General features: G+C 54.9%; 1 protein-coding gene across 3 annotated transcripts; it reads right to left on the bottom strand.

Moving 5' to 3' along the window:
* Positions 1 to 520: 520 nt before the first annotated feature.
* Positions 521 to 20,775, bottom strand: TOP3B (DNA topoisomerase III beta). Of its 3 annotated transcripts, XM_074356304.1 has the most exons (19): positions 20,621 to 20,765; positions 19,828 to 19,992; positions 14,106 to 14,282; positions 13,166 to 13,297; positions 12,001 to 12,107; positions 11,449 to 11,523; positions 10,082 to 10,278; positions 9,463 to 9,619; positions 8,452 to 8,565; positions 6,784 to 6,874; positions 5,328 to 5,482; positions 5,134 to 5,239; positions 4,326 to 4,472; positions 4,037 to 4,210; positions 3,012 to 3,140; positions 2,774 to 2,923; positions 2,335 to 2,435; positions 1,575 to 1,776; positions 521 to 1,063 (listed from the first exon to the last, which is right to left on the bottom strand). In XM_074356304.1, the coding sequence occupies exons 3-19, from the start codon at positions 14,173 to 14,175 to the stop codon at positions 585 to 587; spliced, it is 2,586 nt and encodes an 861-aa protein (XP_074212405.1). In that variant the 5' UTR covers positions 14,176 to 14,282; positions 19,828 to 19,992; positions 20,621 to 20,765; the 3' UTR covers positions 521 to 584. The 3 variants fall into 3 exon arrangements, with proteins under 3 accessions (XP_074212405.1, XP_074212404.1, XP_074212406.1); XM_074356303.1 differs by lacking the exon at positions 19,828 to 19,992 and having other exon boundaries at positions 20,621 to 20,775; XM_074356305.1 differs by lacking the exons at positions 12,001 to 12,107; positions 13,166 to 13,297; positions 14,106 to 14,282; positions 19,828 to 19,992; positions 20,621 to 20,765 and adding an exon at positions 10,744 to 10,826 and having other exon boundaries at positions 11,449 to 11,504.
* Positions 20,776 to 22,523: the final 1,748 nt, after the last annotated feature.

The raw sequence follows: 22,523 nt of genomic DNA, 5'->3' as shown, positions 1-22,523 counted from the left end.
CCAGGCTCCAGTATCAGCTGTGATTCCACTCCCAAGATGGGGAGCCTGTGGGCAACATGTTTCTGGCATTTCTTCCTCTCGTCAGAGCCTGGGCAGGGGTGGAGTCCCAGCGCAGTAAATGTGTGCTGCCCTATGCGGTGCCCCTCGGGCAGGTAGGCATGGGGAGGAGGCTGGGGAGGGGCAGGTGGCAGCGGCCCCCAGGGTGGTGTGGCACGTGAGTGAGATCGTGGGTGCCTGAGGCTCCCACCCGCCTGTCTGAGAGGATGGCTGTTTGACAATAAGAATGGGACAGGCCCCAGAGCCATGAGGTCAGACCTGCTCAGAGACGCCAGGTGGGGGGCAAGGGGTGGGAGTGAGGGCCAATGTCCAGGTAGAAGCTCCCCGGCCTTTTCTGCAGGACACCAGCAGGGAGAACACTCAGGAGGTGTGTGCAGAATGCAGGGAGAGGCGAGGGAAGGGCTGGAGGGCCAACAGGGACGGGCATGACCCTCTGACAGCAGAAAGGCCTCGAGCTGCTGGCTCTGGAGAAAACAGAATATGTTTAATGATTTCCAAGGACACGGTGTGGAGTCCAGGCTGGGCCATCACACGAAGTAGGCAGCCAGGGCTGACATCTTGTCCTTGGGCCGCCTGGCACCGGGCCTTCCCGCCGGCCTCCGGCCCCGGCCCCGGCCCCGGCCCTGCCTCCTCCCAGGCCCACGGTGCATGGGGTGGCAGGAGGCTGCGTGCTTCAGCTCCACCAGCTCCTGGAAGATGGGGTCGCAGAAGACGCAGCCCGTGTGCTGCGTGCTGTCGCCCGGCAGCGGGGACTTGGCCTTGTTGAAGTCCACGTCCAGCAGGGCAGCCTCGCAGGCGCCGCAGGTGTCGGCGGACACGCGCACGCGGTGGGCGTTCTCAAAGCAGTGTGCCACCACGTTGCACCTGTTGCAGGCCACCCGCCACTTGGGGCCAGAGGTTGGGTCAAGCACCAGCACGCCGCTCTCGCACTCCACGCACTGGCCGATGCCCAGCATGCTCAGCGAGTGCTGGCAGGTGGGGTGTGTGCACTCATTGCAGCCCGTACCTGGCGGGGGAGGGGGGCAGCTGTGATGCACACTTGCCTGCCCACCCCGACCTCGTCCCAGCAGAATGTGCCCCACCTGCCCTGCGCACCAAGACCCTGGGCCCTGCTTCTCCAAAACCTCCTCAACCTCTGAGGTCCCCCTACCCGGGGGGCTATAATGGCGTTTCCAGAAGGCCTTCCTAGCGGCCTCCAGCTTCACCGTGGCCTACGAGGGGCTATCAGTTGCCCTAGAAGCTGCGGGAGGACAGGGATGGGTATCACTGAGAGTGCTGGTGACCGAAGGCTGGGTGGGGCACCCTCGCACTCACCCCAGCCCCAGATGGGCCCAGCACGCCCACTGCCCAGGTCGTGAGTGAGCCGACCACAGTCAACCATCCAACTGTGACCAGGGCAGTGGGCCCTTGAGCACATACACCTGGTGTCCCTGCCCCAGGGCGCACGGGGAGGGCAGGGGCGCCTCAGAGCCCAGAGTGACGCAGAAGCTCAGGGGATGGACAGGCTGCCGGCTCACCTTTCTTCATGTCCCGGAAGGGCGGGTGGTTGGAGCAATAGGGGCACAGCGGGTAGCTCTTGCCCCGCGAGCCTGACGACCACAGAGCCAGCTCGAAGTCATCCAGCGGGCAGCGGAGCTCCTTGTACAGCTTGATGGTGCCGTTCTGGGGGAGGCTGTAGGTCTCGTCACAGTGTGCGCAGTGCAGGCGGCTCGGCTTGGCCTGTGAGGGGGGCATGCAGCTGCTGGGGCCACCCACCCTGCCCACCATGGTTCTCCCGATTCAGGACGTGACGTGTGACACGTCATACCCCAGAGGACAATGTGACACGTGCCACAAGACCCGTGACACAAGCACATAGCACGTGGTGGCTGCAGCCAGCATCTACCGTGTAACACCTGTGCATGACACATAACACGCGGCGTGTAACACGGCACGCACAGCAGGGAACACGCGATACCCAGCACTGTCATGGCCTCTCGGGTGTGGACCCCTGGCCACTGAGTCTCAGGACACTTGCTCCACACGCAGAAAGTTCTCAAATCCCTGCACACGTGTTAGTATCTGTGACAGCAAGGACTGTGTTGTTCAGAAAAAGGCGGCCCAACAGCTTACATGCTGCTGGGATCTGGGGGTAATGGTGGGAGTTTGCTGGCAGGGCCACCAAAGCTGGTCAGTCACTTGGTGTGATGCAACTGGGGCGAGGCCTACAGAGGTGACGAGAGCGGCCCTGTCTGTACACACCTGTCCCTGGGTGTCACAGCCCCTCAGCCCACCTACCTGGATGTACTTCATGAACCGGTGGCACTTCCCACAGCGGGAGAGGGGCTTGCCTGTGGCCGCCAGAGGCGAGAAGGACACCTCCATCAACTCATCCATGCCTGAAAGCCAGTGGCGTAGAGTCACACCTCAGCCTCGGGCGCCCACCTCCCCACCAGTGGCCAGGGTACTGGGGGGGTTGGGGGAGCCACGGCATGGGGCCAAGGGTCTGAGAGTGAACTGGTCTCTGGCCCCGAGGGTGGAGTTTCCACATCAGCAACTGAACAGTGAGCAGCAGCCCCGTTTGTCAGATGAGCCGTTTGCCCTGCATGTGCTGTTACCAACTGCTCTGTAACCCCGGCATTGGCCTGTCCTCCCAATGGACGCCTGGAGCCCACAGCCCGGATCTGGGAGCTGGTCTCACTGCCAGAGGTGGTAGCCCTGACTCCAGCCTCCTTACCGGCGATGGAGTCCACAAAGTAGTGGAACTTCCTCTTGAAGACGTCCAGGGTGTGGCCCAGGACCTGGCGGTAGTCGGCCCTACCCTGAGCGATCAGGTTCAGCTGCTTCTCAACTGCACTGCGGATGGTGGGGAGCACCAGCTCTGCATCTGCGGGGTGGGGAACACCGCTGAGCCCCGACACCAAGGGGCCAGCCCTGCTGAGGCAGGTCCTGGGAGGGGCGGTGGCAGGGCTCACCGATCTTGTAGTAGCCGTGCACTAGCACGATGCCCAGGTTGGTGGGCCGGAGCCGCCGGCCGCTCTCCACCACCACGTAGTTGCGCTGGCAGATGTTGTTGATGTGCACAGGGATGCTGGCGTCCGTCCCTGTGAGCACAGCAAGGCCCCGTTGCCCTGGGCTCCCCCTTCACCCCACCTGCTTTGGGGCCCCGGATGCCACACCTCAGACCTTTCTTGTGAACCCAGGGTCCATGCTCCCAGAGGCTCTGTGAGGTTAAGGAACATGGCCAAGGTCACAGAGCTCGTCTGCCTGCCTCTCACACCTGGTAAATGCGATCTGCTTGGCCCTCCCTGCCTTGATCCTGTGGCAAAACCCCTTCCAGAACCAGAGCCCAGACCCCAGGAACGTGGAGGGGCCTCCCTGCCAAATCATCCCTCTGAAACCCGCCTGGGTTTGCCCACTTTCTGGCTCCTGGGTCCCTCGTGATCAGAACCCGGGCAGGATCCCAGTTCCAGGGTGCACCTCCCCCAGAGACGTCAAGGTTGCCCGGCGCTGCCAGGTGACGCCTTTATTGCTCCTGAGGCCGAGGAGCCCACCGAGGTCCGGGCACCGTGGCCCGGTTGTCCCCTGGCCCTCTAGAGCCTGTCACCGCGAGGGACCTGGTCAGCAGTTCCCCTCACAGTGAGCGCTGCCTGGGGAGAAGGCCCCAGCACGAGGCCGGCCCTAAGCATGAGGACGGGGGTCACAGCCCCTGGGCCTGGGCGAGACCCCCTTGCCTGTGAGGTGCTTGCATCAGTGTCCCCACAAGCTCACCTGTCCGGCACATCTACACCCCCCATAGGGAAATGGTCTGGTGAGAACTTGGTTTTCCTATCGCCTGTGTGGGTTCTGATCTGAGTTTTGTGTCTTCCTTGCAGGTGAATCACTTGCGCCCTGGGCCAGCACTCGGCCCGGGGGTGGTGGGTGGTGGTCCTGTGGCCAGGGCCCCAGGCAGAGGCCCCAGCCCCGGCTCGGCTGGCTGCCCTGGCACTGCTGGACCCACCGATGCCGTGCTTCTCCATGAGCGTGATGAGCTCGGCCTCCGTCAGGTAGTCGGGGGGGCTTGTCTGCTTCTCCAGCATCTTGACCTCGCCCACGGCGAGGCTGTCACCCCTCTGGCAGGTGGGCAGGCTCTCCTCCAGGGGGATGCTCTGCCAGGGCATGATCTCTGTGAAGCCTGCAGAGACAGGGCGCCGCCGCTCAGGGCCTGAGAGCAGGGCTTCCCACCTGGGTCCCCCGAGGTGCCCGAGCGTCTGTGGACGGGGAGGGGCGTCCGCCTGGCCGCACCCCACCTGGGGAGATGACGGTCTTGCCCGTGCAGGTGAAGCGCTCGGGCCCGATGCGGAAGGAGACGCTGCTCTGCAGGTACCTGCAGTCGTGGCTGACCGTGGCGATGAAGTGCCTGGTGATGTACTCGTACAGCCGCCAGGCCTCGCCCCCTGTGGCGGGCACGGCTGGTTAGCGGCCGGGCGGGGGCACCAGGAAGCCCGGCATGCCAGCACTGGCCTGCTCCAGAGCCTGAGACCGGGAGGGACCTGCTCCCACCTCCTGCCCCTGCTCCCAGGGGATCTGCTCTCCAGGGCCTGGCCTGCCCCACAAACCACCTGCCACCTTCGCTTCAGACTGGGGCTTCTGTCTCCACCGCAGCCTCGCTCCCCTGCCTCATCCTGGCACGCGGGCCACCAGCATCACCTTGTGGCAGGGAGGTGAGGGCACCCCATGGTTGAGCCTGTCCCCTGCCCGGTCTCAACCGATCTGTCTGGCCACCTGCCTGCCCACCCACCTCACCCCACCTCCTGCAGCAGCACCCACACCTGCTTTCACACACCTGCTGGCACCACTTCACTCCTGTCCCATCCATGGAGACAGAGCACAACTTTCAGGTGGCCCCTTCATCCCAGCCAGGGCAGGGGGACCCCACACTGCCAAGGAGGCCTGATAAGGGCCAGAGGTGCCATGTCCCGAAGCCCCTCACCCCACCCTCCTTGGAAGCTCAAAGCCTGAGTGTGTGTGTGCGCGTGTGTAGGAATGTGTCTGTGTGAGGGCGTGAGCATGTGTGTGGGGAGTGTGAGGGTGAGAACGTCGGAGGAGCCGCAATACCTAATTCGGCCTCTGTGGCGGATCTCATGGGGGTGATGGGGGGGTGGTCGCCAGCATCGTGGCCTTTCCGTGGGCGGTTGATGCCTTCCGCCAACAACCGCTTCACCTGCAGGGGGGACATGAGGCAGAGCTGAGTTTAGGTGCGGCTGCCCACCCACGAGGACGAGGCCCGTGGGCTGGGGCTCCAGCCTCACCGTGTCGGCCCAGTAGGGGTGGTTGGCCTGCTGCCGCAGAGGCCCCTTGAGGTCGAAGTTCTCGGGGTAGTGGGTGGTCTCGGTCCGCGGGTAGCTGATGTAGCCCTGCGTGTAGAGGCGCTCGGCCGTCTGCATGGCATGCTGCGGGCCCATGCCTGCGGAGACAGAGGCCCAGTGGCCCCAGTGCCAGGATGGCAGACGCCCGCCCCGGGCCTGGGCACTCAAGCTCCTGGGAGGCGAGCGTGGCTCTGAGCAGCTGGGGGACTGTGCCCACACAGCCTTCCCCAAGGCCAAGCTTCCCACCTCCAACAGGCACGCCTGTGTCACCCGAGATGTTGAAATGTGGCCTTCAGAAAACCTGTCTCATGCCCTGCCTGGAGCCACCCTAAGCCCTGGGCTCTGTGATGTCTGGCTAAGACAGTGGAATCTGCACATGCCCTCCGTCCTGAGCCCTCAGGGGTTTCTGTCCTCCAAATCCAGGGCCACTGATGGAGGCTCATCCCTCTGTTCCTCCCTGAGCCACAGTCTGGCCTAGCTAGCAGGTACTCGATGTCATCGCTGACCCATGAAGGTCCCCAGAGGTGCTGCTCTGACAGGACACTGCCTACGGTTTCCTGAGGCTGCAGAGGGGTCACTGGTGCCTGGGGGCCGACAGCTGTGAGAGACCAACCTTTCAGCATAACCTTCTTGCCACTGTGGAAACGAGGCTCAGAGAGGCCACGTCACACCAGTTACACTGTCCTGAGCAGGAGACACGGGCCTCAGTGCCCTGCCCACACCTGGCCTCTCCCTGCACCAGGGACGCCAGCGCTGCCTGTCCCCCTTGGTGGCCACCTTGTCACAACTGCTATTGTTAGGATGCTCAGTTTCACACCAGGGAACCCTAAGACAGCTTAGAGAGAAGGGGACTGCGGTCGCCCATTTTCTCACGAGGAAACTGAAGCTTCAGGACAAGGAAGCAAGGGGCCTGGCTGGGATTTGTACCAATTTTTCGTTCTGGAGCTGGAACTCCACTGTTTAACGCCTTGGAGTGGGTGGCACCCAGCCAGGGACACATGAGGGCCCAGTGGCTGCTCAGACACTTAGTGACATGAAATGGTCTGGTTTTCCCCACAATTCAAATACGCTGCTGAGTGTTAACCAACAGTCCTATGAAAGGGAATCCTCCCTGCTGTTTGTTGTCACTTGTTACTGCTTTGGAATTTAAGAGAAATAAAATCCACGTGATGTTCTGACTCCCTCTAAGCCTCGGGTGATGGTGCATAGTGGGGGTGCCAGCATAGGTGAGCAGGGGTGGGGGGTCCTGGCACAGGTGAGCAGGGGTGGGAAGGGTGCCAGCACAGGTGAGAGTGGGCACTGTCCTGAATTCCCAGGCGTGGTACCAGGGCTGAACAAGGTCGCCACACACCTGCCCCAAGAATTCTCCCGGGGGCTTTGGAGTGATGTCCACACTTACCCAGAGAAGAGCTGGCCACACGTAGCATCTCCACGGTGTTCAGGGCCAGGGGCCTCTGCTTGGCCTTCTCTTTCCTGCTTGTGGCCTCCACCTGGGAAACAGAACAGATTCAGAGGGGCAGGAACACAAGAGGATCAGGGCGTGTGGCCAAGGGTCTGGTCTCTTCTGTTTGGTTTCCCTGCTTCTCTGATTCACTCATTTTTTAAAAAATTGCTTTATATTCAGTTTACAATGTTGTGTCAATTTCCAGCGTACAGCACAATTTTTCAGTCATACACAAACATACATGTATTAATTTCCTATTCTTTTTCACCATGAGCTACTATGAGATCTTGAATATATTTATTTCCCTGTGCTGTACAGTATAAACTTGTTTATTTCGATTCACTCTTCACAGAGGTCTTAAGGCTTGAATGAAATTTGTTCAGGCCCATGAAGGGCAAAAGGAAGGAAGTTCTTTCCTAGAGAATTTTCTAGGGAAACAGAAAACCTGGAAGAACTGGGAAGGGTCAGGAAAAGGGGCCACAGACTGAAAGCCCAACGGCAGCCAGTGCCATCTAGGCCGCAGGGATGGTAGGGCCCAGAGGCCAAGGGAAGCAGGCCCCTCGCAGGGCAGCCGTGTGCCTCGCTGCGCCCACTAGTGTTGCTACACCTTCCAATTTGTCAAGAGAAGCTGGAAATTGGAACTTTCATGTGAAATATCATAACTTTTATATGTGGTAACCATTTTGAAAGTTTTGTAAACAGCACGCACTTTAAGTAAAATTGTGGTTCAACCTCTGGGCTGAATAGGTGTCAGAAGAGATGTCTGTGGCAAAAACAATCTAAACCTGTCAACTGCCACGCCTCACCCCTGCCAACCCCACACAGACCTGGCCAGGGCCACGTCCCCTGCACCCTGGATAAACGTGGGGCTCACGCGGAAGCCAGGTGGTGCCTGTGCAGCAGTGGAGGCTGGGGTCACAAGGGGTGGGATTCGAGCATGGTGGCCGTCGAGGGGAGAAGCATGGGGCAGCTTTAGGAGAAGTTCTGGAGCCTGAGTCACCTGCAAGCTGGCCAGCAGGGCACCCAGGACTGCTTAAGAAGGACAGGGAAGGCGGCTGAAGGAGGCAGGTGTGCCTCACTGACCACAGTAGCCAACACAATGGCAGGGCGTAAGCTGCAGCGGTCTCGGACCTGCCCCGCCCCACGCCGCCAGCTCCAACCTCATCCTAACAGCCGCGCGGCATGGGCTTCCCACTCTTGAAACCCTGAGCAAGAAATGCAGCACATAAAGGCCACAAAAGCAGAGGCCCAGAGCTGCCCACACTAGCTGCAGGCACACAGGGCCCTCCGGCTGTCAGCTGGAGGCATCGCAGGAAAAGGACCTGTGGGAGGAATCTGCTCCAAGGAAGCAATGCCCACAGGGTGGCGGCAAGGGGAGTGTGGAGGGGCCTGGTGGGTAGCTGGCGGCGGGTTGCATCTCCTGGTCAGAGCAGGTAGGCGATGCACTAAAGCTACTGCCCAGGCACAAATATCTCAGTAGGAGCACACACATGAGTAATTGTTCTTCTTTCTAAAGGTGTCTGTTTTAGGAAGCGGCAGAAACACGTGAGCCTAGGTCAGCAGCGGCATCCCAGGGCTGCCCCTCCCAGAGGCAAGTGGACAGCTGTGCTGGAGCAGGCCCACCTGGGCTTCCTTCTCCAGCTTCGTCATGTTCAGAAACATCTGGGCGATCTCCCGGTCGAACACTCGCACTCGGTCCCAGTCCAAAAGGAGAGATCTGTCCTTATCAGTGATCACCTGCAGGATGAGGGACACAGGACAACCCGGGAGAGAAAAGGTCCAGGTGAGCCACTGCTGGGGGAGAATTGAGACAGATGGAGCTGGTCTTTGTGAGCAAAACGGTCCCGGCTCTAAAGCTCTCGCAACCATACCTGTTCAGGTGTGCAGGCACACAGGTACACAGGCTGAGACCCAGCCCCACTCCAGGTGGAGGCTGCTCTGACACCAGGACCCCTGCTGAGGCCAGGCGGCAGGATTCATGAGGCAAGCCCAAAGCCAAGGCTGATGTGTCCTTCAGGGGCATCGGAGCCCCCACCTTTCACGCGATCCCTGCACACCCACTGAGCCAGTACAGCACCAAGTGTGGTCCCAGACCCGCATCAACCAGAGCAGCTCTGAATTATGCTTTAAATCTCAGGAGAAGCTTCCATGTCATTCAGAGAAGGGGGTCTAAGACTTTTTGTTTGCTTGTTTTGTTTCATTGTTTTTTGTTTTGGGGGAGGTAATTAGATATTTATTTTGATGGAGGCACTGGGGATTGAACTCAGGACCTTGTGAGCAAAAGGCACATGCTCTACCACTCAGCTAAACCCTCCCCCCTAAAAGTCAGTGGCTCAGGGCCCTCAGTCCAGTCCTCGGGCCTGACTGCCACAGCTGTGGCCCCAACACGTGACCGCACCCCACACTGCCAAAGCTGAGATTACTCCCTCTAATCGAGATTCAACGCACCCAGGCCCAGCCTTGTCCTGCCGCCTCCATGAAGGCCGGGGCCTCCCTGGGCACCTGCGACCACTGCCTGGTGGGCCAGCTGTCCACACATGTGCCCTTGGCCTGGGGACTAAGACGAGGAGGATGGGGGCTCCCAGAATCCACACCCAAGCCAGAGGGAGCCAGCGTGAACACAATGGGGCGAACCTTGGCCTGCAGCACCCAGTAGGTCTCGGGCTTGAAGGACTGGATCCTGTCATGTCTCTCCACGCAGAAGCCCAGCGTGGGGGTCTGGCATGGCCCGAAGGAGATAAGCGAGCTGTCCAGGTTGCCGTATTTCCCCTGGAAGTACTTGGTCTGGAACCTGCCAGGGCAGCGGGAGAGAGGAAGACGGTTCAGTCCCGCGTTCAGTCAAGCATCATGAGCCACCGGTGGGAGGCAGGTAGGGGCTGGCTGGCGGGCGCGGGAGGCCCAAGGCAGATGCTCTGGGCTCAGAAGGCCCAGTAAGAGGACCTGCTGGGCACAGGGCCAGAGGGAGTCGTGTGTGCGCTGACAGAGCCACAGGAGAGAGCAGAGGCTGAGCGCTGGGCAGGAAGGAGAGAGCAGAGGCTATGAGCACTGGGGCAGGAGATCCTCCCATTTTACTCCAAGCACCCCCTAGACCCGCCCACTCTTCTTGTGGAGCAGGGGCCTCTGCCTGTGGTCTGCGTCAACTACAGAGGGAGTTTTCACAGGGATTTAAAAGTGGTGACACTCTCGCGTTGCTGATTAGACAGGGCACAGACTAGGACCAGTCGAGGCAGCGGCCGGCGGGGGGCAGGGGCACCTGGTGAAGGCGCAGCCGATGCGCAGGTCCAGCTCCTGCCGCGCATCTACTGAAAGCGCCTCGTTGTGGTCGGGCTCGCCCAGGCGGGCCATAGCGTTGCAGATGTCTGTGTCGGTGATGGAGCTGAACCTGGCCCGGAACACCGTCTTCTCGCCCCCATGGGCCCGACTCATGACCGGCAGCACAGCGTCCAGGACCTGCGGGAGGCGCCCGGCTGTAAGGCTCCGCTCTGCCCCGCCCTAACCTGCGCCGCCTGGCTCCTCCCACTCCCGCCAGACCCGCCTCCATCACCTCCCCTCCCAGAAGTCTGTCTCGCGCAGGACTCCTTTCCTTTGGGCAACAAACATGTTCCAAGTCCCACTCCTCTTGCTGCCCCCTCTCTCCCTATGGCTGCTCCCCCAACCCCCACCAACCTCCAAACCCAGAAGCATTTCTGCCAAGAACGCAAGGGAACTCAGCCTCCAAGTCCCCCCAATTTGGACCCACTTCCCCTCCTTCTAGAGGAGGGAGTTTAGGAGGGGTGGGTCGATTTGAGACTTTTCAGAGATGGGAGGAAAGACAGAGAAGAAAAAAGAAGGAAAGGCCGTGGACGGGAGCGGGGGGCTGGGGCGGCTCAGGCCTAGAGCACAGTGGGGTCCTGGGGTCCTGGAGCCCAGACTCACTAAGAATTAGTGAAGGCCGTGCAGTGGGAGGGGAGTCACCGCTGGAGCCTGGCCACGCAGCTTCTTTACGGGGAGGAAGTGGCCTGTTTCCAAGGGGAGAAAGCCGGTGAGCTGCCACCCTTCTCCACCCCAGACGCAAAGGTCCCTGGGGAGGAGCAGCCCTGTGGGAGACGGAAGGGCCTGATGGGTTTCCTGAGGGCGCCAAGCCATGGGTGAGAGTAGGGGACGGAGGCAGGAGGGGACCTGTCTGGAGTCATGGCCTGGGGTACCTGTGCAGGCAGGCAGGGAGCTCCACCTTCTCCTGAGGGAGGGCTGCCTGGGGGTGGCAGAGACAGAGGTGGTAGAAGAGGACGGAGCAGGTGGGAGGTGAGAAGAGGGAGGCGAGTGAAAGGCTGTCGGCCAGCACTGGTGGAAGGTGGGAAGGTCGCTGCCTTGAGATGGGAGGGGGGGCCACTGCGCTCAGCACCACCCTCCCCTGGAGACAGCCCTGTTCCAGCCCCCACCTGGGAAATCTTGCTCCCTCACAATGTACCAGCAGGTGAGGGGAAGCTCTTCACCCTGAGTGGAGCCTGTGCCTCTCAAACTGTCTATAGAATCTCCAGAGCGAGGGGAGAGGCTCTGGTGCCCCGGCAGGGCTGGTGCCTCTGCGGCAGCGTGGGCCCAGGGAGGGCAGGGCAGCGGCGGGCACGCAGCCCCGGGCCTCACCTCGAAGCAGATGTTCTCCCCCTCCTTGTCGCAGTCCAGCCACAGCACAATGTAGTCACAGCCTTTGCCCTCCACCTGCGCACAGCACACGGGGACTCGCGTCTGCCTCGGCCCAGCCCCGGAGCCCTGAGCCCAGTCAGGAGGCCTGGAGCCCAGGGCAGGCCCAGGCGGGGCGGAGGAGCCGGCTACAGTCAGCTTCCTTAGGCTCTCAAGAAAGAATTTCGTACACAACTGCTGCTTTTTGGACAACAAATGTTATAAGTGCCATATGATCTTAACCCCCAAAACTGCATTAAAAAAAGGCTTAGAGGAAAGAACTAAACGTAACAGTGGCTGCCTGGGGTAGTGTGACCATAAATAACTTTTTCTTCTTTCTACTTATCTCTATTTTCCAAGTTTCCATCACATGTATGCATTTGTTTTAAAATCAGGAAACCACCACCACCAAATGCTCTACTTTAAGAGCAGGCCCTGCTCTGGGGGCTGACGGTGTTGGGGAGGAGTGGGCCCGGGGCACGTCGGGGCGAGTGGGGCGCTGGGGCCAGGACGCACCTGCAGGAACTTCACCATGTTCAGCTTGGGGTTGGCCTCCTTCTTCTCGGTCGGGGCCTGGCTGAACAGCTCGGCGGGGTCCACCTTGTCCCACTTGTTGTACCTTCCTACAGACGCGGCAAGGGGACGTCAGAGTCACACTCTTCTCGGCTTCTCCCAGCCCCCTCTGCCCCACCCTCCTCCTCACAGGGACTGGGACCCAGGAGGACGGTGGGGACAGAGAGTCTCAGAGAACCACTTGCTCAGAGCAGGCCCTTCCTTGCCCTGAGCTGTGAGCCCACACCACACCTCAGCCATGTGCAGGAGTCACGCAGGCTCTGGGCACACCCTGTCTCCTCTTCCAGCCTGGTGGTCGGCCGGCACCCGACAGGGGCTCAGCAGATCCCGGGAGCATCAGCCCCGTTTTGCCCTATGTCCGGGGCACCCCCTACTTCTCCATGTGGGGTTTGGGGCTCACGTGCCCAGCCTTGAGGCTTCCTTCCAGGCCTCACCGGTCAGACATAGCCAAGTTCAAGTCCTGGCTCCCCACCTGCTTCTGCTGGTGGTAAATTTGGGGTCCAACTGCCTGGCCATACTACTTGGTGGGAGTCACAGAGCAGCAAGAACTGTCGAGGCTTCACTGTGGGTGGCCTGTGCTAAGCGTTGCCACCTCCCTGCTGCGCCCGGGCCTCAATAATCCTGAGAGGTGATGGCACTGTCCTCACAACCCTTCACACACACAGAGGCCCAGCCCCAGCAGAGCTAGGGTCATGGCCCATGTCGGACCCTCGGCAAATGCAGCCCTGCACCTAGCCCCAGCCTTGTAATAACAACCACCAAATGCCCACCGGACAAAAGCCATGTGTGGCAGGGCAGTAGCTCTCTCCCAAACACCTGAATGGGCCAGGCCCCTGCTGAGGTGGGCACCAGTGCCTCCAGTTTGCACAGGAAGGGGCACAGGGCACACAGTGACTGAGGGGCACCACTGGACGGGGACCCATGGGTGCTGATCTGAAACCTGGTTCTGGGCACATGGCCTGGGACCCCAGGTCAGCTCTCTTCAATCCGCTGGCCACAGGACTCATGGATTCTGGACAAATCTCTCTGTCCTGGGCCCTCCCCCAGCTCCACCAGGACCCCAGGCAGCACTGTGCAATGGAGGTAGGCAGGCGGGTGGGGGGCTCACCCAGGAAATCCAGGGTCATCACATGACCGCAGACGGATGTCATCTTGAAGCGGACAGGCTGGCCAGCGAAGGTCCCTGAGTACTCGTGCACCGAACATGTCCCGTTCAGCCCTTTGCGTGAGGACATGCTCCCTGGGGAGAAGCAGGGTAATGGCCACTCCAGCAAGCTGCACCCCACACAGCCCCGGGCAGGCCAGGGTCCCCCTCCCTGCAGTGGTCAATGATGACCTCCCTTAGGCCACCGAGGGTGCTGAGAGATCTGATGGCTCCCCCTCAGCTGAACTTTCTCAGCCTCAGGGGACCAGGCACTTATGGGGGCTCCCTTCCCCCTCAGACCACGACTTCTCAGCCTGCTGCCCTGGGGTGTCCTCCGCCCTCAGCCACCAGACGCCTCTGGGTCCACAGCACCCAAACACTCTTCCTACTGAGGGAATTCAGAGGCAGGAGGGAAGCAGCTTCCTCCCAATCACCCAGGGGCCAGGGTGGGGCGAGGGCAGGCACCCTGGGGTCCCTCCAGTGACATGAGGCGCATGGCTGCAGCTGCCGGGTCCTGGACAGCAGTGCCCACAGCAGGGCCTCATTAGATCAGGCCGTGCAGGGTCTGGTCATGTCTTCCTCCTTCCAGCAGACTCTCTCTGTATGAGTTAGCAGGGCTGGTTTCTGTTGACTGTGACCGACAGCCCTGCCAGGGACAGGGCTCGTCCAGGGGCCTGTGTGCACCTCCCTGCCGTGTGGGAGCCCCGGCCTGCTCACGCTGAGTAATCACCCCCCATGGTGACCAAGTGACTAAGTGGCCGAGAGCTCTGTCCATGCCTGCTGGCCTGAACACAATCTACTCCAGTGGGCTGGGATCACCCTTCGGAAAAGAAAGAAATGCCCTGCAAGTGAACCGACCAGCTTATGGATCAAAGCTGGTGAGAGGACCGGGCTGCCCTCCTACCTCGAGAGAGGATTTTGGCGATGGACTGGGCCAAGGATGGCTTCTCTGCCACCATGAGCACGGTCTTCATCGTGTGTCAGTGCTGTGGGGCCCCGGCCTCACGCACGCTCAGGGCAACGACAGTGACCCAGCTCGTACGCTGCCCCATGCAGCTGCCTGCCGCCACCGCACCACCTCCTAAGGAGGAAAGACACACAGGAAATAGCCATGCCTCCTGCAGGAGCCACACCACCAACGGGCAACTCCCTCTCTACACAAAACAAACCCTAGGCAAGAAAGAAAACTCAGGGAGACTTGAAGGCACCCAGCAGATGACTGCCTGAGGGAACTGAGCCTCCGGGATGACCTGGGGAATGTGGCTTCACTCAAGAGAGGTTGAGGTGGCCCCACAACCCCAGGCTGATTTTGTCCCCGAATCCACACTACGAAGACGTGAGGGCCTCTGGGCCTAGCCCCCTGCCCTTGGAGCCACTGTGTCCCCTAGGGGCCGAGAGTGGCACCTCCACCTTGGTGGCGCATCAGGGTCCCTGGGTGCTTCACCTAACACAGGCCCAGGCTGGGCACCCATTTCCTCCTGACCCCCAAGTGGAGCTCATGAGGCCTTCCCGACAGGGTCTGGTCCACCTTTCAGCCTGGCCTGCCCCACCTCTCATTTTGCAGGCCATCCTCCGGCCAATTAAATTGGACACTGTCGCCTAAAGGAAAAATACATCCGCTAGCCTGGAATGCTCCTTGGAGCCCGAAGGCAGCTGGATGCAGAAGGCCTGGTTCAAGGGCTAAGTCTCCTTTAAAGGGCTCTCCCTCTCAGGGAAGGCAGGTGGATTCTTTCCTGTGAACTGCCTGCTCATATTTGTGCCCATTTTTTTTTCAAGAGGGTTGCTGTTTTCCTACTTTTTTTCGTTTTCATATTCTTTTTCATTACAGGTCAGTACAAGATATTGAACATAGTTGCCTGTGCTATACAGTAGAAACTTGTTGATCTACTTTACATAAACTAGTTAGTATTTGCAAATCTCAACCTCCCAATTCATCCCTCTCCACCCCTTTTCCCCCCTGGTAACCATAAGTTTGTTCTCCATGTCTGTGAGTCATTTCTGTTTTATAAGTAAGTTTATTTGTCTTCTTTTTAGATTCCACATATGAGTGATATTATATGGTATTTTTCTTTCTCTTTCTGGCTTACTTCACTTAGAATGACACTCTCCAGGTCCATCCATGTTGCTGCAAATGGCATTATTTTATTATTTTTTATGACTGAGCAGTATTCCATTGTATAAATACACTACAACTTCTTTGTCTAGTCATCTGTTGATGGACATTTAGGTTGTTTCATGTCTTGGGTATTGTAAATAGTGTTGCTATGAACATTGGGGTGCAAGTATCTTTTTGAATTAGAGTTTCCTCTAGATATATGCCCAGGAGTGGGATTGCTGGATCATACGGTAAGTCTATTTTCAGTCTTTTGAGGTATCTCCATACTGTTTTCCACAATGGATGCACCAAACTACATTCCCACCCACATTGTAGGAGGGTTCCCTTTTCTCCACAACCTCTCCAGTATTTATTGTTCGTGGACTTTTAAATGATGGCCATTCTGACTGGTGTGAGGTGACACCTCATTGTAATTTTGATTTGCAATTTCTCTAAAATTAGCGATGCTGAGCATTTTTTCATGTGTTTGTTGGCCATCCGTCTATCTTCTTTGGAGAGATGTCTATTTAAGTCTTCTGTCCATTTTTTTGATAGGGTTCCTTGTTTTCTGATATTAAGTTGTATGAGTTGTTTCTATATTTTAGAAATTAGTTCCTTGTCAGTTGCATCATTTGCAAATATTTTCTCCCATTCTGTACGTTGTCTTTTCATTTTGTTGATGGTATCCTTAGCTGTGCATAAGCTTTTAAGTTTAATTAGGTCCCATTGGTTTATTTTTGCTTATATTTCCATTACTCTAGGAGCTGATTTTAAAAAAATATTGTTATGATTTATGTCAAAGAGTATTCTGCCTATGTTTTCCTCTAGGAGTTTTATAGTATCCGGTCTTACATTTAGGTCTTTAATCCACTTTAAGTTTATTTTTGTATATAGTGTTAGAGAATGTTCTAACTTCATTCTTCTATGTATAGCTGTCCAGTTTTCCCAGCACCACTTATTGAAGTCTTTTCTCCATTGTATACTCTTGCCTCCTTTGTTATAGATTAATTGACCATAAGTACATAGGTTTATTTCTGGACTTTCAATCCTGTTCCATTGATCTATGTGTCTGTTTTTGTACCAGTATCATACTGTTTTAATTTCTGTAGGTTTGTAGTATAGTCTGAAGTTGGGGAGCATGAGGTCTCCCAGCTCTGTTCTTTCTCAAAACTGTTTTGGCTATTTGGGGTCTTTTGCGTTTCCATACAAATTTTAACATTCTTTTGTTCCAGTTCTGTGAAAAGTGTCATGAGTAATTTGACAAGGATTGCGTTGAATCTGTATACTGCCTTGGGTAGTATGGCCATTTTAACAATATTGATTCTTCGAATCTAAGACCATGGTGTATCTTTCCATCTGTTTATGCTGTCCTCAATTTCTTTCATCAGTTTCTTACAGTTTTCAGAGTACAGCTCTTTTGCCTCCTTAGATAGGGTTATTCCTAGGTATTTTATTCTTTTTGATATGATGGTAAATAGGATAGCTTCCTTAATTTCTTTTTCTGCTATTTCATTGTTAACGTATAGAAATGCAACTGAGTTCTGTATACTAATTTTGTATTCTGCAACTTTACCAAATTCACTGATGAATTCTAGTAGTTTTCTGATAGCATCTTTAGGATTTTCTACGTATAGTATCATGTCATCTGCAGATATTTCATTTCTTCTTTTCCAATTTGGATTCCTTTTATTTTTATTTTTTTCTGATTGCTGTGGCTAGGACTTTCAAAACTATGTTGAATAAAAGTGGTGAGAATGGGCATCCTTGTCTTGTTCCTGATCTTAGAGGAAACGCTTTCAGCTTTTCACCATAAAGTATGATGTTAGCTGCGGGTTTCTCATATATGGCCTTTATTATGCAGAGGTTATTGTTCTCTTTGTGCCCACTTTCTGGAGGGTTTTTATCATAAATGGATGTTAAATTTTATCAAAAGCTTTTTCTGTATCTATTGAGATGATCATATGGTTTTTATTCTTCAGTTTATTAATATGGTATATCACATATTGAAAAAAAAATCCTTGCATCCCTGGATAAAACTCACTTGATTATGGTGTATGACCCTTTTAATGTGTTGTTGGAGTCGATTTGATAGCATTTTGTTGAGGGTTTTTGAATCCATATTCATAAGTGATATTGGCCTATAATTTTCTTTTTTTGTGGTATCTTCCTCTGGTTTTGGTATGAGGATGATGGTGGCCTCATACAATGAGTTTAGAAGTGTTCCTTCCTCTGCAATTTTTTGGAATAGTCTCAGAAGGATGGGTGTTAACTCTCCTGGAAATGTTTGGTAGAATTCACCCTGTACCCCCTCCCCGAGTGTCCTGCTTGTTCCTGCCCTCAGGCCTCACCTCGGTCTACCTCCTCCACCCCCTGCCCCTCCCAGGAAAAACCACTCCTGCCACCATTGCTGTGCCCCTCCATGGATGGAGTGTAGTTCATCTAGGACACCCAGCACTCACTGGGCAAGTGTTGGCTGAATGAATGAATGAATGAATGAGCAACCACAGCTGGTCTTATGCAGCCTCCGCTCTCCGTCCCAGGGGATAGTCAGAGGCCCAGAACAGACCTCCCGCATCCCTCCCAAACCCACAGAAGCCAGAGGCCTCGGGGAACATGGAAGCAAAGGGAGAGTGCTTTGCAGGGGCTTTCCCATCCCTTTGCCCTAAAATCCTAAAATCCTTCAGATTTTCTCACTTCTGCAGCATAAGAGCTGCCAGCCATCACACTGGAGGCATCCTGCCAGTGTCCTCGGGTGTGCGTGCTGTGTTGAGCTGCCCTGAGCGGGAGCTGGAGGGTCATCGGGGAGACCAGAGCTCACCCACATTTATGCTGTGGGCCTCTGTGAGCATCCCTCCAGCACTTCTCTCTGTACCGGAGAGCATCTCCACTGACTCATCTGGTTTTTGTCTCACAGTTCCCGGAAGGTAAACTCCAGGGGAACAGGGATGTTACTCTAGTGGCAAGTAATATAGGCAATTAACAGATACTGCCTGAATGAATGACTCTTGATTATATAAAAGCCCAAGTCTGCTTGCAAACTAATAATAAAAATACTTTTTTCAATATCTAAAAGTTATTTAGAAAAAAAATTTTTCTTGAGGTGGGGAGGTAATTAGATTTGTTTGTTTGTTTAATTGGAAGTACTGGATTGAACCCAGGACCTCGTGCATGCTAAGCATGTGCTTTACCACTGAGCTGTATTCTCCATGCCTCTGATGTCCAAAATTTAAAAACTGACTTTAAATCAGTATGAGTATTGCAAACATTTCCCCTTCTCAATGTTCCTTTCTCCGTGGGGTCAAAGTTTCTAAAAGTTTCAAGTCTCTACTACTCCCCTTCATACCTAAGGATCCTGAACACTTCTCCAGTAAATAATTAACACATTCTTCAGTACAGATCCCTTCAGAGAGAAACATTTTGCCCTAGCATCTTTAAAGAGATCACATTTACCCAGGACCAGAGGTACAACTGGGCAGTCAGTCATACAAAGGTACAGCAGCGTCAGTCCCAATTTCAGGTCACCTGTCCACCTGTCAGACTGTGTACCTGCTATGTGGCCCATCTCCAGCAGCTCTGGCTGTAAAGAAACACGTGTTCTGTTTTAACAGTTTATACTCCAGTATTGCACGAGTACTTTGTAACGTTCTGAGTACCACTGCTTTATTAGGGAAAAAAAATCACATCCTTTACAGATACGGAATCATGGAATCCTGGGGAAAGGAGTCTTGGTGACAATCTGGTACAACCATCTCAAGGAAGAACAAACTAAGACCCAAGGAAAGCAATTTTTCCAAAGGTAAGCTGGGAAATTTACCAAGCTGGGGCTGAAACACATGCTACCTTACTTCAAGCCAGGTACTTTTTTTTTTTTTTTAAACTGCACCAGGTTCCATCTCTTAAGAGATTTCAGGAGTCTTTTATTTATTCATTTATTTATTTTGGTTGGGGATGGGAGGCAATTAGGTTTATTTATTTATTTAATGGAGGTACTGGGGGTTGAACCCAGGACCTCTTGCATGCTAAGCAGGCATTCTACCACTGAGCTATACACTCCCCCATTCTGCAGTCTTAACATTAATTTTTTGTGATAATCTTGGAGCCTCCCTACTTTTCCATTAAGGCATATCTCCAATTTCAAAATGGAAGCCAGCAAGAACAGAAGCTGAAAGCAATGGTTTGCAAACTTCATTTATATACCATCTTAACACCTTTGCCTTACCGACATTATTATTTTTTTAAGTTTTTGCTTTTTAATATATAAAAAAGGAAAATTTTTATAGCCTCTTTGGAGCTGAAGGCCTGTAATCAATCATGAGAACTAGAGTCCTTCCAGTGACCTACATGGTCTATCAGGTTCAATTTCGTTGTCTGCCAAAGCTCTGAGCCTGAAGTCTGTCCTCTTATTTCAGAAAGGAAGATGAGCAAGTGCTAAGAGTCTGTCGACACCCAACACCCCAAATTAGAGCTGTAATTAAGAGGGCTGAAAGTCAAAGGGAGTAGAGGTTAGCCTATTATTACCCTGCCAACTCACCAGGGACACCACAATGGCATGTGTCCTTGGCAGATACTGTAGATAAAGTCCTTTCCTGTCAGTGTCTTACGCACAAGTGGATGGCGCTTGGGCGTGAAGGCTTAGCAGTGGTCCGCACAGCATTTAGACCCCTGAGATTTCCCACCTTAGTATCGCATCAAACACCTATGGAGTCAGAGAAAGAAACAACCATTTCTTAAGCTCCTCTGCGGACATGCTACAGCTATAAACGCTCCTTTATTTAATCTCGCCAAGAACCCTACAAGGCCGCGCTGTAACTTTTTAAACAATGAGTAAAGTAAGGTTGAGAGCAATTCAGACTAGAGCCAGGTGACCTTTGCCAAGGTTCTAGGGACCCCAGGGCTCGCTGGCCACCAAGCCCACGTGGGGCTGAATTCTCACGTCCTGTTCTCAAAGGCCGAGCGACAAAGAGGCAAGACGAGGCCTCTGTGAGAAAGTACTGCCCCGGATTCCAGCTAATTTGTTCACAGAGGTGCCCTCCCGCCGCCCCTCGTCTACACCGACCCCTCATAAAAGCACGCCCCGGCGCCTCAGTCGGGCCGGGGAAGGCGGGTGGAGCCTGCCGGAACCCCGACCCCGCCGGGACCGCCGCGCGGTCTCCACAGCCTCAGCTCCCGCTTGCGACACGGACCCCGCCTCAAGGCGCTGCCGGGGGCTCGGCGCGGAGGGGCTACCCACGGCGTCCCCGAATCCGCCGCAAGCCCGGGGGAGGTGGCGAGAACGCAGGGCCCAGCCCGGCCCACCTCCCGAGCCGCCCGCCGCTCCCGCTCACCAGCGTCCCGGCTCCGGCTCCGGCTCCGCTCCGCCTCCTGCTCACAGCGGCTGACGGAGGCCCTGCTTCCGGGTCCGGCCGCGGACGGCGTCCCCCCGTCTGCCTTCTGGCGCCGCACGCCCGCGTCTGCAGGTTCCCAGTCTCGCGCGTTCCGGGGCACATCCTCCAGTCGGCCCTAGCCGGCGGGGGTCCGCACGGGCCCCCAAACCCCACCCTGGCCCCTCCTCTCTTGGAGTCTCAGGGTGTCCTCTAGCCCTTCACCCCATTCTTCCCCTCCGCGGGAAGGCAATAATGACAATTATTTACAAAGATAAAAACTGGATAATAAGCATGAAAACATATATGCTGTTAATAATTAAAATATTAATATTAAAATATTAATTATTTGTAGATTTGTAGATATTAACTACTAAATAAAAGATAGATAAACAGCAAGGTCCTACTGTATAGCATAGGGAACTATATTCAATACCTTGTAAAGGCCTATAATGAAAAAGAATATAAAAAGGAATATACATACGTAAAAATGAATCACTATGCTGTAATTCACCAGAAATTAACACAACATTGTAAATCGACTATACTTCAATTAAAAAATTATTCTTAAAAAGTCTATATGCTGTTGATAATTAAAATAACTAAAAACTGCAGGTTTATGTATAACAGGCTTCTTTCAATGCTACAAATATTTGTGGAGTGAATGAATAAACTATGCAAAACATATCTGGAAGATGAATTGGAGAATAAAAGTAATTTTTTGTGTTAGAGCAACAGGATTATGGAAGGTTTAAGATAATTTTCATGACTTTATTTTATTGTGTTTTAACTAATAGCATGCATGCAATTCCTCTTCTCCCTTAGACATTTCCCAGAACTTGCCTTTATTGGAAGACTATCCCTGAGAGATGCTCTGGAAAAGAAAGTTCTGTGGTGAAAAGATTGGGAAAGGCCAAAAATTAAGAGTCACAGGAAAATTGCACTTTCAAAACAGAACTCCTGGCAAACCCACTCCTTGGCAGGGTCTCCACCTCCAAGATGGCAACTCCATCGTCCTGGTTGTTGAAGCCCAGTGCCTGCAGGCTCCCTGGATTCCTCTCTTCCTCTCACCCAATATCCATCACTGTCTATAGAATACATCAGAGATCCAATCAGTCCTCCCTGCCTTGGCTGCCCCCATCCTGCTCTGTCTCCCTCCTGGCCCCCACCCTGCCACCCTGCAGTCTGTCTCCACACAGCCCCCACTTAAGGTGGCCAGGGCTAAGGTTGGGTCCTGGGGTGCCACCAGTTAGCAGAGAGGCAAAACCAGAGCCCCTCTGCCATTGACCCAGCTCCAGGGTTCATTCTGCAGGAGGAAGGACCTGAGGCCTGGCCTCGCAGAGGGCATTGAGCAGTCAGCTCTGGAAGCCTGGGGGTCTCCATCAGAGCTGAGAAACTGCAGCTGAGACAGGAGGGGAGAGGGCAGGGCACAACCATTAAAAGAATGACACAGCCATTGAGGATATGACAAAAACTGGTTAGAACCTACTACACCCCAGATGGCGGAAGACTCGACTTCCAGTGGATCTTGTACCTTACACACTCATTGTATTACATTAGCTACTAAATGGCACGGCCATGGGCACCATGGCAGTTCCCAGGCTGACCATAAAAGGCCAAAAATGGGGTGCGGCCCAATTCCTAGTAATCCCTGCTTCTCCCTAAAATGGTTGGAATAATCCTCCCACTTGTTAGCATATGAAAGTACCCAGCCCATAAAAACTAACCACCCCACACTCCTGGGCCAGTCTCCTGTGACAGGCCACATTCTGTCTATGGAGTGTGTATCTCTCTGTATCAACTTGCTTTCACTCTACTATGGCTTGCTCTTGAATTCTTTCCTGCACTAAGCCAAGGACCCTCGCCT

This window comes from Camelus bactrianus, chromosome 32 (assembly GCF_048773025.1).
Source record: "Camelus bactrianus isolate YW-2024 breed Bactrian camel chromosome 32, ASM4877302v1, whole genome shotgun sequence".
NCBI classification, from domain to species: Eukaryota; Metazoa; Chordata; class Mammalia; order Artiodactyla; family Camelidae; genus Camelus; species Camelus bactrianus.
Note: the sequence above shows the minus strand (reverse complement) of the source record. Positions and strands in the feature narration are given on the sequence as shown.

Excerpts from the sequence above, each read along its gene's own strand:
- TOP3B (XM_074356303.1), bottom strand. The coding sequence starts at position 14,175 with ATGAAGACCGTGCTCATGGTGGCAGAGAAGCCATCCTTGGCCCAGTCC. Across the intron at positions 12,108-13,165 it reads GATGACCCTGGATTTCCTGG|GAAGGTACAACAAGTGGGAC; the intron begins GTGAGCCCCCCA and ends CCGCGTCTGTAG. Across the intron at positions 4,211-4,325 it reads CAAGACCGTCATCTCCCCAG|GCTTCACAGAGATCATGCCC; the intron begins GTGGGGTGCGGC and ends CTGTCTCTGCAG.